Source organism: Mastigoproctus giganteus, chromosome 6 (genome assembly GCF_048544385.1).
Source record: "Mastigoproctus giganteus isolate SK-2022 chromosome 6, ASM4854438v1, whole genome shotgun sequence".
In the NCBI taxonomy this organism is placed as follows: domain Eukaryota; kingdom Metazoa; phylum Arthropoda; class Arachnida; order Uropygi; family Thelyphonidae; genus Mastigoproctus; species Mastigoproctus giganteus.
In genome coordinates, this window is record NC_143580.1 from 73714138 (window position 1) to 73732613 (window position 18476).

Genomic DNA, 18476 nt, shown 5'->3' on the forward strand with positions numbered 1-18476 from the left:
TTGTATTTAAATTTAGACTAAAATCATGCCTCAGACTAGAGCAGCAAAGCAAAGGGCTCAATGTGGTGGAAATGCTTTTGTTTGGAGGAGAGCTTCTGAAAGCAGTTCTCCTATGAATCAGGATTATATTATTAGTGCTATTAGTGCTACTTGTGCTCTTTTTGCAAAGCTACCTTAGGCATGGTAGGACACAGCTGTAGGAGATGGAACTGGGTGCATTTGTTGCAAAGAGCATGAAGTGGATAAGTGCAAACCCACCATTATGATGGGTTTATATGAGGACTTTAAAAATAGGAATGATGCCCTCAAAGGAATAAAAGAGAGGGACCCATCATGTATTCAGCTGCCCAGCCCAACACTTGAGCCATGTTCAAGCATGCATCAGGTGACACAATTATCAAGGAAGTGGGAAATATATTGTGCAAAAAGGACAGGTAGAATAAGATCAGAGTATGTATGCCAGTGGCTAAAGTATATGACATTGTAGAGCAGCTATCATCTTTTAAGTGCACAAAAGGTGTTAGGTGGGTTGGAAAACTGCTAGCCTGTGGGAACGAACAGACTAACAGATTAATAGTAACTGCTGGTTGAGATGAAAATGATCCTTGCACTGTTTCTATTACAGCATGCAGCAACGTAGAAAGCAAGGTGACAGGGATTTCAAGACCTACTGGGATCCTAGTAGAAAAATGATATAGCTGCCTATAGTAAATATAAACCATTCTACAATTAAGTCACAAAGGAGGTTAGGCAAGCTATGGCAACTAATGATAAGTCTCTAGAAAATAATGTAAAGAAAATAGCAAGAACTTTAGCATTAGCATTAGCATTAGTAGAGGCATATGATGCAAGAAAGCAAGCTTATTCAGCATCAGCCAAAAAAAAAAAAAAAAAAAAACCCTCTCCCATTTCACCCCTCCGTTCGTTCGAAATACCTGTCCAGTTGAGCTTTAAATTTGTTTAGGCTATCAACTTCAACAACAAGTGATGGAAGTCGGTTCCACCAACCAACCACCCGCTGGCCAAAGGCAAATTTCCGCACATCTATCCGACATTCCTCAATTTGAATTTATGCCCTCTGAGGTGATTATTCTGAGAAAGATGAAGAATCCAATTGGCATTGAGCATGCTCAAACCATTCAAAGCCTTATACACCTCTATCAGATCACCTCGCCGGTGCCTAGTCTCCAGACTCTGTAATTTGCAAAACTTAAGCCTTTCTTCGTAAGAGCAACCCTTTGTTCCATTTACTAATCTTGTTGCCCTTCTCTGTACCCGTTCCAGCAGCTCTACATCCTTCTTGAAATGAGGCCTCCAGACCTGTATACAGTACTCAAGATGTGGCCTAACCATTGCCTTATACAAGGGAATAATCACCTCCTTATCCCTGCTAGAAAAATTCCTGTATATCATTGACAAGACACCATGAGCTACTCTTGCAGCTCGTCTGCACTGCTCAGAGAACTTCATATCTGCCTGCACAATTACTCCCAGGTCCTTTTCATTCTCCACCACTGTCAGTGTAGTACCGCAGAGTTGATACATTGCTCTGGGGTTACTGTTACCCATATGTAGTACTTTACATTTGTCAATGTTAAACTTCATTTGCCACCTCTCAGCCCATCTGTTCAACCTTTCCTTCTTTACTTATGTAAACTGTAGGAGGAAGGGGATGAATAACACTGACCCACTAGATGTGAATGGATTAACTGTTAATGGTACTGCTCAGGTTGTAGACAAACTGACTGGGTATTTTGCATCTACATTCACATATGACAATTTTTTTAGAAATGGGATGTCAAAAGCGAATCAAATTCTGGCAGGGGGATGAATGATTTAGTGATAGCTGAAAGGAAAGCGGAGGAGCTATTGTTGAAGTTAAATATCAAAAAGTCACATGGGATGGATGGGATCTATCCAGTTATATTAAAGGAGGCAGCAAAGAAGGTAAACAAACCTTTAGTCATGATCATAAGTGCATCCCTGGATTCAAGGGAGGTTCCTATAGATTGGATATGTACAAATGTATCCCCACTTCACAATGGTTGATTAAAGGAAGACATGAATAATTACAGAATGGTTACCTTGACCTCGTCTCCAGCAAAATAATATAATGGAGTCATTGTTTAAAGAAGTAATGCAGGATCATTTAGACAGGAATACAGTTACACTGCAGTTGTAGCATGGATTTGTTAACAGGTGATCTTGTCAGACCAATCTGATATTATGACACAGTAACAAAGGAATTCAATGCCAAAAACAATTTAGACATATAATTAGATTTCAGGAAAGCTTTAGATACTGTTACACATAAAAGACTGCCATACAAATTGGAGCAGTGTGTTGGGTTACTAAGAGTATAACCAGTTACAGGTATACTTGTATGTACACTAATGCCAGAAGCATAGTAAATAAATTTGATGAATTTGAAGTACTGATCAAATCATGAAATGCAGACACTATTATTATGGGATATTAGAGACATGGCATCATACATATATAAGGGATTCAAAATTTGAATATGAGAAGTAAAATGTGCACAGAAAGAACATAGTGCTGATTGTTAAGCGGCACCAAGGGTCTCCCAACTCTGCATACAGAAAGAACAGGAGGATGAGTAATGGTTCAGATCTTAGTTAAGAAACACTACAATTTAAGGTAGTGCATTCAGTGGACATGAGTGACCAGTGCAATGTTCAGTCAGTTTGGTGTGATATAAGCACTGGAAAAAAGCATAAGTGAGGTAGGAGTGTGTTATAAGTCTAAGAACTATGATGAATATAATGAAAAACTGTGCAGATATATAGAATAGGCCAGAAAAAAAAAAAAAAAAACAGATTGTCTTATAATGGCAGACTTTAACTTTCCAGATAATAACTGAACCTTGTGGTCGGCCACTCACACATTAGCAACACTTTTGTGGATTTACTCCATGTTTGGGAGGCAACAAGAGAAAGCAAGCTTATACAGCATCAGCAAAAAAAAAAAAAAAAACTTTCCCATTTCACCCATCCATTCACTCCAAAAGTTTGTCTAGTTCAGCCTTGAATCTATTTAAGCTACTGACTTCCACAATAGCAGATAGAAGTTATTCCAGCAATCAACCACCTAAAGGCACTGCTAACTAAAGAAATTTTGGAACATCTATTTTAGAACTGTCTTTCCTCAATTTGAATTTTTGCTCTCTCAGGTCTGGAATCTGAGTAAGAGGAAGAATATCATCAGCATTGAAACAATTCAAGGCATTACACACCTCAATCAGATCACCTTGCGGGTGCCTAGTCTCCAGATGCCGCAATTTGCAGAACTTAAGTCTTTCTTGGTAACAGCAAACCTTTGTTTCACTCACTAATCTTGTTGCCCTTCTCTGTACTTGTTCTAGCAGCTCTACATCTTTCTTAAAATGAAACCTCCAGACGTGTATGTCACACTCAAGGTGTGCCTGACCATTGCCTTATACAAGGGGATAACCACCTCCTTATCCTGCTAGCAAAGTTCCTATATATCACTGACAAGATCCCATGAGCTACTCTTGCAATCTGTCTGCACTGCTCAGAAAACTTCATGTCTGACTGCATAATTATCTACAGGTCTTTTTCATTCTCCACTTCAAAATTTAATTTTCCAGAATGAAAAATAGAGTAACATTACGCAGTTGGTATGTTACTCTAGGGTTACTGCTACCCATTTGCAGTACTTTGCATTTGTCAATCTTAAACTTCAGTTGCCACCTCTCAGCTCATCTGCTCAACTTTTCTAGATCCTATTGCAGTAGCATACCATCCTTACTGTCATTAACAACCCTACACAACTTCATATCATCTGCAAACTTGGACATTAAGCCTGATATACCTTCCTCAATATCACTGATAAATACAGAAAACAACAATGGGCCCAATATGGACCCCTGGTAAACTCCACTAATAACATTAGTCCATGAAGAGCAGTGTCCATTGATTACCACTCTCTGTCTTCTACCACTTGCGCATCCCTTTATCCATAGCAGCAACTTTCCCTTAATGCCATACTGCTCCAACTTGTACAATATCTGAAACTTGATATGATTATAAGAAGTGACCCTTCATGCATTAAGAACCTGCATTTGTAGAAGAACAAGAGAAATTTACCTCACTATAGTACATAGGACACTTCCTTATGACACGCTCCAGAAATTAAAACAAATATAAAATTGTTTTAATATTTAATTGTAATAAATTAAAAACAATTAAAATACAATTAAAAAATTTAAAAAGTTTAATGTAAATTTCGCAAAAGTGACTACTTCCTGAAGCTGACAGGGCTTTTCGACCTTATGTCTTGATCACAGGAATGGAAATTATACAGTACGTATAACCTGTGATTGGCTTCAGGAAGGAAAGTCATTTTTTGAAAAATTTACGTTAAACTTTTTAAATTTTTTAATTTATTACTGTAATAATTTTGCGTTAATTTTATATTCGTTTTTCTGGAAAGTGTCATACTGAAGTGTTCTACTCACCATATTGAGGTAAATTTTCCTTATTATTCTACAAATATTGAAATACAACGTAGAACATATTGAGCATTGTAGCTGTTTTATACTATCAAATTATGAATCTGCAGATAAAAGCCTCACTAGGTGACAGTGATCTCAATACTGACATGGGGTTTACTTAAAGATGTAACTACTGTCTGTTTGTTATTTGGTTTTTAGGAGCATTAGCAACTAAGGCCATATTGCTCCGGGAATATGCAGTGGTCATTCCCTTGACCTTTCCGCATCCTCCGTACTTGGTGGTGATGGGCTTGAATCCCGGTCTAATCAAGAAGCGTGTGCTACGCACTGCTGCTCCTTCCCACCTGGCTACGGAGGCGTCCGTAACTACTGTCAAAGGCAAGGAAAAGAGCTTTGCTTTCGTAAAGGTGAGTACAGCAGTCTTAGACAGTTTTTAAATTCTATGAAGCGGGAACAACTAATAAAGTCAATAAGCACAAATTCTAAATGGGAAACATTCAGGGATGTTATCATAGAAGCTACTAGGCTTTTTATAAAAGCTAAGACATACAATTTGAGGCACAGACCTATATGGATGTCAGGTACACTGATGACATTCGTGGCAGTGAAAAAAAAATGCACGGGATGCACATAAATTATTAGGTGATATAGTTGCCTACAGTAAATATAAACTATTCTACAATTAAGTCACAAAGGTTAGGCAAGCTATGGCAACTAATGATAAGTCTCTAGAAAATAATGTAAAGAAAAATAGCAAGAACTTCTTTACTTATGTAAACTGTAGGAGGAAGGGGATGAATAACACTGACCCACTAGATGTGAATAGATGAACTGTTAATGGTACTGCTCAGGTTGTACACAAACTGACTGGGTATTTTGAATCTACATTCACATATGACAATTTTTTTAGAAATGGGAATGTCAAAAGCGAATCAAATTCTGGAAGGAAGCTGAATGATTTAGTGATAGCTGAAAGGAAAGTGGAGGAGCTATTGTTGAAGCTAAATATAAAAAAGTCACATGGGGTGATTGGAATCTATCCAATTATATTAAAGGAGGCAGCAAAGAAGGTAAACAAACCTTTAGTCATGATTATAAGTGCATCCCTGGATTCAAGGGAGGTTCCTATAGATTGGATATGTACAAATGTATCCCCATTTCACAATGGTTGATTAAAGGGAGACATGAATAATTACAGACTGGTTACCTTGACCTCTGCTCCAAGAAAATAATATAATGGAGTCATTGTTTAAAGAAGTAATGCAGGATCATTTAGACAGGAATACAGTTACACTGTAGTTGTAGCATGGATTTGTTAACTGGTGATATTGTCTGACCAATCTGATATTATGGCACAGTAACAAAGGAACCCAATGCCAAAAACAAGTTAGACATACTTAGATTTCAAGAAAACTTTAGATACTGTTACACATAAAAGACTGCCATAAAAATTGGAGCAGTGTGGCATTAAGAAGAAGTTGCTGCTACAGATAAGGGGATGACAGAGTGAGAGAAGACAGAGAGAGTGATTATAAATAGGCACGGCTCTCCTTGGACAAATGTTATTAGCAGAATACCTCAGGGTTCAGTGCTGCTCCCATTGTTGTTTTCTATATTTATTAATGATATTGATGAAAGTATATCAAGTTAAGTTTGCAGATGATATGTAAGTCAGCAGGGTAGTTAATCACAGTATTAAGGTATACTACTGCAACAAGATGTAGACAAATTAGGCAGATGGTCTGAGAAGCGGCAACCAAAGTTCAATATTGATAAATCCAAACTACTTCATATGGATAGCAGTAATCCCAGAGTAAAGTATGAACTATGTGGTGCTACACTAAGGGTAGTAGAAAATGAAAAAGACCTGTGGGTAATAGTGCAGTCAGATATGAGCAGACAGGCTGGCAGGACGGCTGATGGGGTTTTGTCAATAATATACAAAAATTCTGTCAGCAGGGATAAGAAGGTGATTACCCCATTGTATAAGACAGTGGTTAGGCCATATATTGAGTATTGCACAAAGGTTTGGAAGCATCATTTTAGGAAGGACATAGATCTGTTGGATCAGGTGTAGAGAAATGTTTGGTGAGGGTGCTTTTACCAGGAAAGGCTTCGGGTTTGTAAACTGCAGTGTCTGGAGACTAGGCACCTGTGAGGAGATCAGATTGAAGTGTATTAATAAATAAACATGATTTTTATTGTAAGGTTCATAGGTACACAGAGGTACCCTACCTTTACAAACCCTTCACGGCAATAAGCCAGGGGTTAATGGGTTGAATAAGCTCAGTGCTGATAGAATCCTTCCTCTTAATCGCTTAATCAAACTGCACACGAGGGGGCAAAAATTCAAATTGAGGAATGATGGGTGCAGGTTGGACTGGTTGAGATTTTCCTTCAGTGAGAAGGTGGGTGATTATTGGAACAAACTCCAGTCTGTTGTTGTACAGGTAGGCAGTTTGAATAAATTCAAGGAAGAACTAGATAAACTGTTAGAGGGTAAGGACAAGTGAAGTGGGAAGGAAGTGTTGACTTTTTTTTTTTAAATGACACTGTATAAGCTTGCTTTTTCCCTGAAGTGCCTAATGATTTTTAAGTACATAGTCTTGTTAACAGTATGAGCCATGGTTAAATTTGTATTGAAATATTCCTTTATAGTAAAAAATAAATAATTATAGCGTAAATTTTTCCCTAGACTTGTAAATACAATTTTGTTTCTTCTTGGGAGATATGGGAAACTTCCATTTGGAGAATTTGCATTCTGTTTATGAGTTACAAAGATAACACTAGTTTTCACATCCTGTCACTATTCTTTTTTAGGAATTCTTGATCAAAATCACTATTTCATCCATTTCAGTTAAGAGATAATGACTCAGTCACAGTAATGATTAGGAAAAAAACTACTGTTTCTTGACCTGATATATCAAAAAAAAAAAAAAAAAACTGGTTTGTCATAGTTGTTAAATAGCATGGGAGGGAAAGGGGAGCCCAGAATTTGTAGTTTACAACTGGTTTATTGTTTCACTACCATTCAAATATCCTACCTCTTGATAATCCTTTTTCATTGTATGCCTGCAGCAAAACATTTCTACTGTCTTAGAGGCTGAGTTCCTCAACAAAAAAGCAGAATTCTATAGGTCTAAGTTAAAAAAGTGACATTCTAAAAAATGGCAACATGAAATTACTTGACATCAAATGGCATAGAAAAATAACCCTTTGTGCATGTGCAGTGATATCATTGCTGTAACAAATTGTAGTTTGCAAAATTAAAAATGTTTTTCTTATTCAATGTTTTATATATTCTTAACAAATTCTGCCTGGAATTTTTTTTTATCTTATATTGTATAACATTTTTTTTGTCTTCAATTGTATGTATGTATGTTCTTGTTTATACTCTGGCACGACCACCAGGTCAGTGAAGTTTACAATAAATCAATCAGTACAAATGTTAATCGTATTTAGCAGGCACTGGCTTGAACCCTGGTCCACTCAAAGAGCGTGTGCTACTGCACTTGTTCCCCTGACTACTTAGCTACATCATAAGAATTTTGATGCATCAGGATTCTTATGATTGGAGAGAACACAAATTTAATTAAGAAGTAAGAAAATATCTACATTTTGAATGCAGCATAATAGAACAGATCTACAAAAAACTTCAGTGGTTTGGACATGTGAACCAGATGAAACAACACAGGCTTCCTAAAGTACTGACGGGAAGAATTGGAGATAAGAGACCACCAGGAAGACCCAAAAGAGAATGGCTCCAATGCCTAAAGGAAAACACAGGCTTTCAGAGCTATCAACAAATTATGAAAGATTCAAGAGACCAACAACAATGGAGTTCGATATCTAAATAGGGACTTAACCTGTGCCAAATGTTACAGTAGAATGATGATGAATGTATCTTATTTTCAGTTGGTCAGGGAAATAATCATAGAAGCCACTAGGCTTTTCACACCAACTAAAAAATACTGTTCAAGACTTAGACTTAAATAGATGTCAGACGATCTAATGAGAAATGTTGAAGAGAAGCAAAATACATAGGGTGCATATAAATTATCAGATGATACAGACCCTATGGTAGATATAAAAACTAATTTGCAATCAAGTAACAAAGGAGATTAGGCAAGCTAAGGCACATTATTAGAAATCTCTGGCAAAGGATGGAAACACTTCTTTACTTATGTAAACACTAGAAGGAAAAGGATGAATCACATTTGTCCACTTGATATAGATAGTTAAACTGGCGATGATCCAGTTCAGTTGCAGAAAAACTGAATAGATATTTTGCATCTATATTCATAGATGAGAAATTCTTCAGAGAAGTGGATGCCAAAAGTTTATCAAACTTTAACAGAGTGCTAAATGATTTTGTAATAACTAATAAGAAAGACAAAATTTAATTGTCGAAATTAAACAAAAAAAAAGCACCTGGGGTGGATGGGATCTATCCAATTATATTAAGGGAGGCAGCAAAGGAGGTAAGCAAAACCTTAGCCACAATTATGAGAGCATCCTTGGATTCAGGGGAGCTGCCTATGGACTGGAGATGTGCAAATGTATCCCCATTCACAAAGGTGACATGAGTTCTTATAGACCTGTTAGCTTACTGCTATTACAGGGAAAATAATGGCGTCACTGGTTAAAGAAGTAATGCAGGACCATCTGGGCAGTATATCCACATATATGAGTTATTACATTTTGGTCACAGCATGAGTTTGTGGAGGAGAAATATTGTCTGATCAATTTGATTGCATATTCTGATGCAGTCACAAAGAAACTGGATGCAAAAAATAATTCTGATATCATACACTTCGATTTCAGGAAAGCTTTTGATACTGTTGCACACAAAAGACTGCTATACAAATTGTAGTAGTGAGGTATTAAAGGCAAGTTACTACTATGGATAAAGGGATTGTTCAGTGGAAGAAGACAGAGTGATTATCAATGGACACTGCTCTTCGCAGACTAATGTTATTAGTGAAATCCCTCAGAGGTTCTGGGTCCACTGTTTTTTTCTGTATTTATTAATAATATTGATGAAGGTGACAGTATATCAGGCTTAATGTTTGAGTTTGCAGAGATGATACAAAGGTTGGCAGTAATGACACTAATGATGGTATCCTGCTGCAACAAGATCTAAAAAAAAATTAAGCATATGGGCCGAGAAATGGCAACTAAGGTTTAACATTGATAAATGATATTCAGTACCTTGCAATGAAAAATGCAGGTCTGGAGGCCCCATTTTAGGAAGGATGTAGAGCTGGAAAGGGTACAGAGAAGGGGAACGAGACTGGTGAGAGAAACAAAGGGGAGCTCTTACCATGAAAGGGTTCACACTTCTGCAAACTATAGTGTCTGGACACTAGTCACATGCAAGGTGATCTGATTGAGATGTTTAAGGCCTTGAATAGCTTGAGATACTCAATGCTGATGGGATTATTACTCTTACTCAGATTATTCACATGAGAGGACATAAATTCAAATCAAGGAGGGATGGTTGAAGAATAGATGTGCCAAAAATCTGCCTTCAGCCAATGGGTGGTGGATTGTTGGAACACGCTTCCATCCATTGTTGTGGAAGTGGTAGGCTAAATAACCTCAAAGAAGAACCGGACAAACTATTGGAGGGGATGGATAAGTGAAATTGGATTTTTTTTTTAGCTGATGCTATATAAGCTTTCTTTCTTTCATCATTTGCCACTATTAATACTAATACTAATTATAAAATACCTATTTAGTCTAGGTGATATTAGTAAAAAAAAAACACAGCTTCCACCAAATATACCTTGCCCCTTTATATGTTTATCAGATACAAATAAAAGGGCAATGAAGTTCTGTGCCTTTTGCTAACACAATTTGATATAATCATAAATCTGAAAAATGAACACTAACCTGGTTCACAAGTATTATCCACATATAAAACCTCTGACAAAAGCATGTCTTCAGAAGAAGAAGTATTTTGATTCTCTTGTCTTCTTGTCTTTTTCAAGTGTGGAAGAAATAAAACTTTGGTTTCATCTATAATTGTGACATTGGATGCATTAAACATCTCAGAAGCAGTATTGACAACAGATGAATTCATATTCTGTTTTACAAGTAGTTCTGTAACAATGGAAGATTCTGTAAATAATTCTGATCTCTCTTGATTAGTTATAGAATCCTTCAGTTTTTCTGACAGAGATATTTTTAATTCAAATTGAGAATTATTTCTTTCAAGGTTATCGTTTCTGGTAAAATTAAGTCCTTCAGCATTATATATACTACTATTTGTGACTATAGCTGAATAAAGAGATGGAGTAAGTGTTGTTAAAATTAATGGGTCTGAATTTGAAGGCAGGCTATTGGTTATATTAACTGATTCTTCAAACTTAGTGCTTGCAATGTCAGTAAAATGGGAATAATCATGCATATCAAATGACTTTTCTGAACTATTTTCATTTGTTAGCATCTTACTTGTGATTTCTGTTGTTAATGGTTCGTTTGAATGGTTCAACATCAGAGATGAAGAAGAATAAATATCTGTATAATATTCCTGTCCCATAGTAGTTACATTTGATTTTACAGCTATACTTTCTGTCTGTTCATCATATACAGAAGTGTGATTCATTTCTGATGAATATGTTGGTTTTTCTTGTTTTAATGATTCAAACATTGGATCAGAACTGGTTAATCCAATATTTATATTGCTTCCCAAAGAAACTGCTTCAAAGACAGAGAGATCTGTTATAAGTTTACTTTCATTTTGCAGTGCCTGATGTACTTCAAGTAATATCTCTGTTTTATTAAAAGTTTCATCTTGTAATTTATTTTCAATCTGTACTAATTCACTTTCTCCATATATATCTACTCTTCCAAGAGTGTCATTTTTACTGTTGAATATATGTGAATCACTATTAGCACTTTCTGTAGAAATCTGATCAGTGGTTATATCTTCAGTGGACATCATTATGCTTCTATTGTACCTTTCCATACTTTCAAATGTAGCAGTTTCATCTTGGAATTTATTTTCAATCTGTATTAATTCACTTTCTCTATATATATCTACTCTTCCATGACTGTCATTTCTGCTGTCCAATATATGTGAATCACTATTGGCACTTTCTGTAGAAATATGATCAATGGTTCTATCCTCAGTAGACATTGTCAACATGCTTCTATTATATCCTTCTGTGCTTTCAAACGTAGTATTTTCATCATGTTCAGTATTATTTTCTATAGATGGTGATATTATATATGTGGAAGAAGTTGTTTTCATTGCAAACACTCTTTCATTGTTATCACTGTTACTTTTACTCTGTGTAGGTTTAAAAATTAATACTTCAAAATGTGCTGAAGTAGACATTTCAGTACTTGTTTCAAAATTTTTTTTAATTGAATGAATTTTCTGTGATGCTTCTGTGGTATTTGGAACTTCAATTACAGTTTCAGGTTCATGATATGGGTGAGCACCAAAAGGACTATCACCAAACATTTGCTCTTCTAGAATAGTACTATCTGATTGAGGAACAGTTATATCTGTGAAATTATTCAACAATAATTTTTGTGTATGTGTTTCACCAGTTTCCAATATCTGAGTCACAGTGGCAACATCAGTGATGTCAGTCACTGAATTGGTCAAGGTTAAGTTTTCATTAAGAGCTGTTAGGTCTAGCAATGTTACTGTTCCATCTTCAACATCTCTATCTGTACTAAGCTTTAAAAGACTTAGAATTGTTTCGTTGTCTTCATTAAAAGTAACTGGTATTTCTGAAATATTAACACTTCCGGTCTGATTTGTTAACTGTATAAATGATGCAGTTTCATTGGTGGGAAGAGTTGTGTCATTCTGATCTAACTCCGGTTGTTCAGTAATGGGTTGGATAACATAGAGACTGACATCATAAAAAACATTGTGATGCTTTACTCCAATAAAAAGTTCTATAAATGCTTTCATAGCAAAAATATTTGAAAAGACACTAGGATGGGACCTATAAATACCACATAAGTGCTGGTAGGTCAATATGCCTGCCAGATAACAGTCATGAGGACTAGATAAACATACTAGTGGTGCACCATCATCATTCTGTAATAAAAATATTAGATGTTGTTAGTATCATAACTAAAAGAAATTAATTACTGCAACAATTTCAATAAAGTGAGCTTTAAACATAATTAATAAAAAGTTAATGTTGATCTTTTACAATATCTTGGGAATTAAATAAACCATAAAACAATGTTAAAACTAGTTTACAGAATAATAAAAAAAATTTTCCTTTTCATTTGGCCAACATCGTTCTTACAAATCTCTTTTGTATTTATAATAAATTCTTTTCACAGATATTTGGTTTTGCTCTATTATTGAATTACAGTACCATGAGATGTTCTGGACTGAAATGATAAACTTAGATAGATAAATTTATGGACTATTAAAGGAATAAAAAAATAATAATAATAATAAGAGATGTACTTCCAATATACAAACAATTATAATATTTAAAGTTATTTCAGCCTGTAAAAATTCTTAAGGAAAGGTAATTCTGAATTATACATGGATTACACATACATGCCCTTTCACTTTTCTACACTTGCATCTGTACTAAGCCTTAAGAGACTTACATTTGTTCTGTTATCCCATTAAAAGTAACTAATATTTCTTAAATATTAACACTGCCGGCTGTATTGTTAACTGTACCAATGATGCAGGTTCAAAGGTGAAAGAGTTATGTCATTCGGATCTAATTCTAATTATTCAGTAATGGGCTGGATAACACAGAGAGTGGCAAAACCAGCTTCTGAATGCTCTCATTTCAGGATTTAGAATCAAATTTTTAGTGAATTCTCCCCCTTCCCGACTCACATTTTGCTATTTTCTGTAATGGTAGCAAAAGGTAGAAGACTGTGAGCAAGCACTTAAAGTAATTTTAAAAGAATAAATTTGGCCAACAACTCTCCATAAGACAGCTGCTCAAAGCATGCAACTAAATCAGTGGGATCAAATTATCTCCAAGGCCTCACATTCTTTTATGAGGCCAAACAAATAGAATATTCATGATGAGTAGCCTAAACTGCATGCTGAACTTTCCAGGTGTCTTTTGCATGTTCTGACAGATGTTCTGATTAATAACGTATGTCATTGACATGAAGAATGAATATTTACCCCTGGGGAAGATATAACATTGCAAGAAACCAGATAACTAAATTTGTAAGTGCTATTTTTGTTGAGTATTCACAGTTTCATTGTCTATAAAAAATGAATGAGGTTGTCAGGAGAATTCTTACTATCAAGGGATTCTTTTAATGTTCTTTCATATCAGAAGATATTTCAACACAAGAAATTTTACTCTGTATGTTCAACAAAGAATTTGTTGAATGTAGAAAGCAACATTTAGAGGTAGTTCAGTTACTTCTTATATAGCCTCAATAATTTGAAAGCTATACAAGAACTAAATGAAATTTAGATGATTTACTCATTTGGAAACATAGCCTTACATATCAACATCTCCACTGTTTTTTTTGTTTTTTTTTCCCTTTTCTTTTGAAGCAATTGTTAAAATTAATATATCTAAAATTACTTAATATTTACATTATTGAGGTAACAAGCCTAAAGCCTGTGCAAAGAATCCCATGACTGTACATTTGTTCACCATTGATGCTGAAGTAATCATAAAGATTTTACCATTTATTACTTTGGGGCAACACGGTAAAAACCAAACTTCTACTTAATGAAGTTATTGTTTATATCATCTGTGGGGATCAAACTGTGAGTTACTGGTCTACCTTGAAGCCCTAATAACCTGAGATTAGAATGTGAGAACTGATGCATTGCTATCAGCAAGTCTTGTGTTTCTCATAGTGCATCCTCCCCCACCTCCACCTCCCCAGGAAGTTCAGGACAGAGTACATGGGGTACAGTACTACAAGAAACATTACATAGGGCAGTAGTATTGCAAATACCAGATCCACATGCAAAGGACATGTTGATGATACCAGGCTAGAGAATTTGGAGAGAGGCAACGATGTCACTTTTCACAGCATTTCAGAGAACTACATTTTCAGACTACAAAATCACCCACAATGTACAGAATTTACAGAAGGCAGGGGGCACCAGGCAGCTAATATAAAGAGGAATGGGGAAAGGTAAATGCCCCCCCCCCAAGTTAATCCTCGTTAATAGTAAGGATATTTATAGAAAGTCTGGCACTCAGGATTTTCTTGCCCTCTCTCCTCACATATGGAAGAATTGCTTGTGTATTGCAAGTTCAAACAACTTGAAGTTATTCTGGGTGCTACTTGCTATTAGATATCTAATAAACTGGTCACTTCAGTGTATGTTGATAATATATGAATTTCATCTGCATTCATTATTTGTACTTAAAGGAGAGTCCACTTCTGTTTTTAATGAGAATAATCATGCTCTTTTTTCCTAAAAAAAAAAAAAGTCTAATTTCTTTACAACACACTATTAACCCAAAATTATAATTCTGAAAACTTAGTAATGAACTTATTGTTTTATCAGTCATTATGAGTACTACCAATAATTTTAACTTATTTGCATACTTGCATCATAGTGGGATGATCCACTCATGTTACATAATAGCTAAACAATGGAGAGAAATGTTCTCTAATTGTTCAGGTCACCTGTCTCTTCCTCATCAGTTAATCACCTGGCAGTCTATAGCCCAAACTGAATTTGATATTATTCAACAGATCTAAATAATTATACATACAAGGGTTGAGGAAAATGTACTGGAAACCAAGTAATAATAGGAAATTACCATTTATTGTTTTACCAGTTTCATTATATTACTTCAACGTAACCACTGCATATCTGTATAACCTTTTCCCATATTTACAGCAACTACAAAATTTCATTTGCAAAGCAGTTTTATATCAATGTTTACAAGAAAGTTTTATATCAATGTCTAGTTTTAAAACACTGATCATGGAGAAGTTGTTTCATTTTGGTGGAACAAGCAGGAGCATTGAGGGGGTGGATCAGATGCTGAGGTCCACATATTATGTGGGGATCTGTGATGGTTCTAAACTACCCTCAGAATAAGTTAAATTCACAGAGAATCATATCATGTAAATATGGTGGATATTAGCATTATTAGAGACATATGATTCAAGAAAACAAGTGCACACATCATCAGACACAAAAAAAAAAAAAAATCCATTTCCCATTTCACCCATCCATTCAATCCAAATGTTTGTCTAGTTCTGGTTGAATTTATTTAAGCTGTCCACTTCTACAATGACAGATGGAAGTTTGTCCCAGCAATCAACCAACTGCTGGCTAAAGGCAAATTCCTACACATCTATTCTACAACTGTCTATCTCAATTTGAATTTATATCCACTCAAGAGGTTAATCAGGGCAAGAGGAAGAAGAATCCCATCAGCATTGAGCTTGCTCAAACCATTCAATGCCTTATACACCTCAATCGGATCACTCCCAGGTGCTTAGTCTCCAGACACTGTAATTTGCAAAACTTAAGCCTTTCTTAGTAAGTGCAACCCTTTGTTCCGTTCACTAATCTTGTTGCCCTACTTTGTACTCATTCCAGCAGCTCTATACCCTTCCTAAAATGGGGCCTCCAGACCCGTATACATTACTCAAGGTGTGGCCTGATCACTGCCTTATACAAGGGGATAATCACCTCCTTATCCCTGCTAGAAAAATTTTTGTATCTCATTGACAAGATACAATGAGCTACTCTTGCAGATGGTCTGCATTGCTCAGAAAACTTCATATCTGACTGAACAATTACCCCCAGGTCCTTTTCATTCTCTACCACCCAGAGTGTAGTACCACACAGTTGATACATAACTCTGGGGTTAGTGCATCCATATGCAGTACTTTACATTTGTCAATGTTAAACTTCAGTGCCACCTCTCAGCCCATCTGCTCAACTTTTCTAGATCCTGTTACAGCAGCATACCCTGCTGACCTTCATATCATCTGCAAATTTAAGCCTGATATACCTTCATTAATATCATTAATAAATACAGAAAACAACAATGAACCCAACACTGAACCCCGGGGGACTCCATTAATAACATTAGTCTACAAAGAGCAGTGTCCATTGATTACCACTTTCTGTCTTCTCCCACTCAACCATCCCTTTATCCATAGCAGCAACATGCCCTTAGTCCCACACTGCTTCAATTTGTACAGCAGTCTTCCATGTGCAACAGTATCAAAAGCCTTCCTAATATCCAAGTAGATATATCTAAGATACTTGGATCTTAGAAAGGCTTTTGATACTGTTGCATATGGAAGACTGCTGCACAAATTGGAGCAGTGTGGCAGTGGAGGCAAATTGCTGCTGTGGATAAAGGGGTGGCTGAGGGGGAGAAGACAGAGAGTGGTAATCAATGGACACTGCTCATCGTGGACTAATGTTATTAGTGGAGTCCCTCAGGGCTCAGTGTTGGGTCCATTATTGTTTTCTGTATTTATAAATGATACTGATGATGGTATATCAAGCTTCATGTTGAAGTTTGCAGACGATACAAAGGTAGGCAGGGTTGTCAAGGACACTACTGACACTATGCTGCTGCAACAGGATCTGGAAAGGTTGAGCAGATGGGCTGAGAGGTGGCAAATGAAGTTTAACATTGACAAATGTAAAGTACTACACATGGGAAACAGCAACCCCAGAGCAACGTATCAATTCTGTGGTACTACACTGACAGTGGTAGAGAATGAAAGGGACCTGGGGGTGGTTGTGCAGGCAGATATGAAGTTCTCTGAGCAGTGCAGACGGGCTGCAAGAGTAGCTCATGGTGTATTGTCAATGATATATAGGAATTTTTCTAGCAGGGATAAGGAGGTGATTATTCCCTTGTATAAGGCAATGGTCAGGCCACACCTAGAGTACTGTATACAGGTCTGGAGGCCTCATTTCAAGAAGGATGTAGAGCTGCTGGAACGAGTACACAGAAGGGCAACAAGATTAGTGAATGGAACAAAGGGGTGCTCTTACGAAGAAAGACTTAAGTTTGCAAATTACAGTGTCTGGAGACTAGGCACCAGCGAGGTGATCTGATAGAGGTGTATAAAGCCTTGAATGGTTTGAGCATGCTCAATGCTGATGGGATTCTTCCTCTCGCTCAGAATAATCACCTGAGAGGGCATAAATTCAAATTGAGGAAAGACAGATGTAGGATAGACATGTGGAAATTTGCCTTTAGCCAGCGGGTGGTTGGTTGGTGGAACAGACTTCCATCCCTTGTCGTGGAAGTTGATAGCCTAAATAAGTTTAAGGCTCAGCTGGACAGGTATTTTGAACGAACAGAGGGGTGAAGTGGAAGTGGTTTTTTTTTTTTTTTTTTTGGCTGATGCTGCATAAGCTTGCTTTCTTGCATCAAATGCTCTACTAATGCTAATGCTAAGTATAAGACATCAAAATTATTCTTTGCATTCAATTTCTTTGTGCCACATCACAGTATCCAATCAAATTGGTCAGACAAGACTTTCTCTTAACAAACCCATGCTCTGTCCGAACTATAACTGAAGTCTTGGCTAGATGATGCTGCAGTGCTCCTTTAATCAGTGCCTCCATTAATTTCCCATGAACAGAAGTTAAATTAACAGGTCTGTAATTACTTGTGTCACTCTTTGATCCCCCTTTATGAATTGGGGTCACATTTGCACCTCTCCAGTCCATGGATACCTGCCCTGAGTCCAAGGAAGCTCTCATAATTATGGCTAAGGGTTTGCTTACTTCTTTTGCTATCTCCACCTCCTTTAATATAACTGGATAGATCCCACCACCCCAGTTGCCTTTCTTATGTTTATTTTCAACAATTTCTGCCTCACTTTGCTCTTAGTTATTTATTACAGAATCATTTAGTTCACTGCTAAATGATTTTGTAACAACTAATAAATGGGAATAGTAACGAATGGGCCTGGTGTACTGGGGTCCATGGTTGAAATAACATACACGTATAAATTATAAATCCAGTTTAATGTAATAATACAAATATATACTAAC

At 36.3% G+C, this 18476-nt stretch overlaps 2 protein-coding genes across 2 annotated transcripts in view; both read right to left on the bottom strand.

Annotated features, from left to right (window-relative positions):
* LOC150084410 (transmembrane protease serine 5-like) overlaps positions 1 to 10629 on the bottom strand; it is a 289626-nt gene extending 278997 nt beyond the window's left edge. The window contains exon 1 of the mRNA XM_090375211.1: positions 10391 to 10629. Within this exon, the coding sequence (XP_090231337.1) occupies positions 10391 to 10580 (190 nt within the window). The 5' untranslated portion in view covers positions 10581 to 10629. The remainder of the gene's footprint in view (positions 1 to 10390) is intronic.
* Positions 10630 to 10660: 31 nt separating this feature from the next.
* The window catches only part of LOC150084411 (uncharacterized), a 646726-nt gene continuing 638910 nt past the window's right edge, over positions 10661 to 18476 (bottom strand). The window contains exons 19-20 of the mRNA XM_090376219.1: positions 10773 to 12560; positions 10661 to 10669 (exon numbers count right to left, since the gene is read on the bottom strand). Coding sequence (XP_090232345.1) covers positions 10661 to 10669; positions 10773 to 12560 — 1797 coding nt within the window. The remainder of the gene's footprint in view (positions 10670 to 10772; positions 12561 to 18476) is intronic.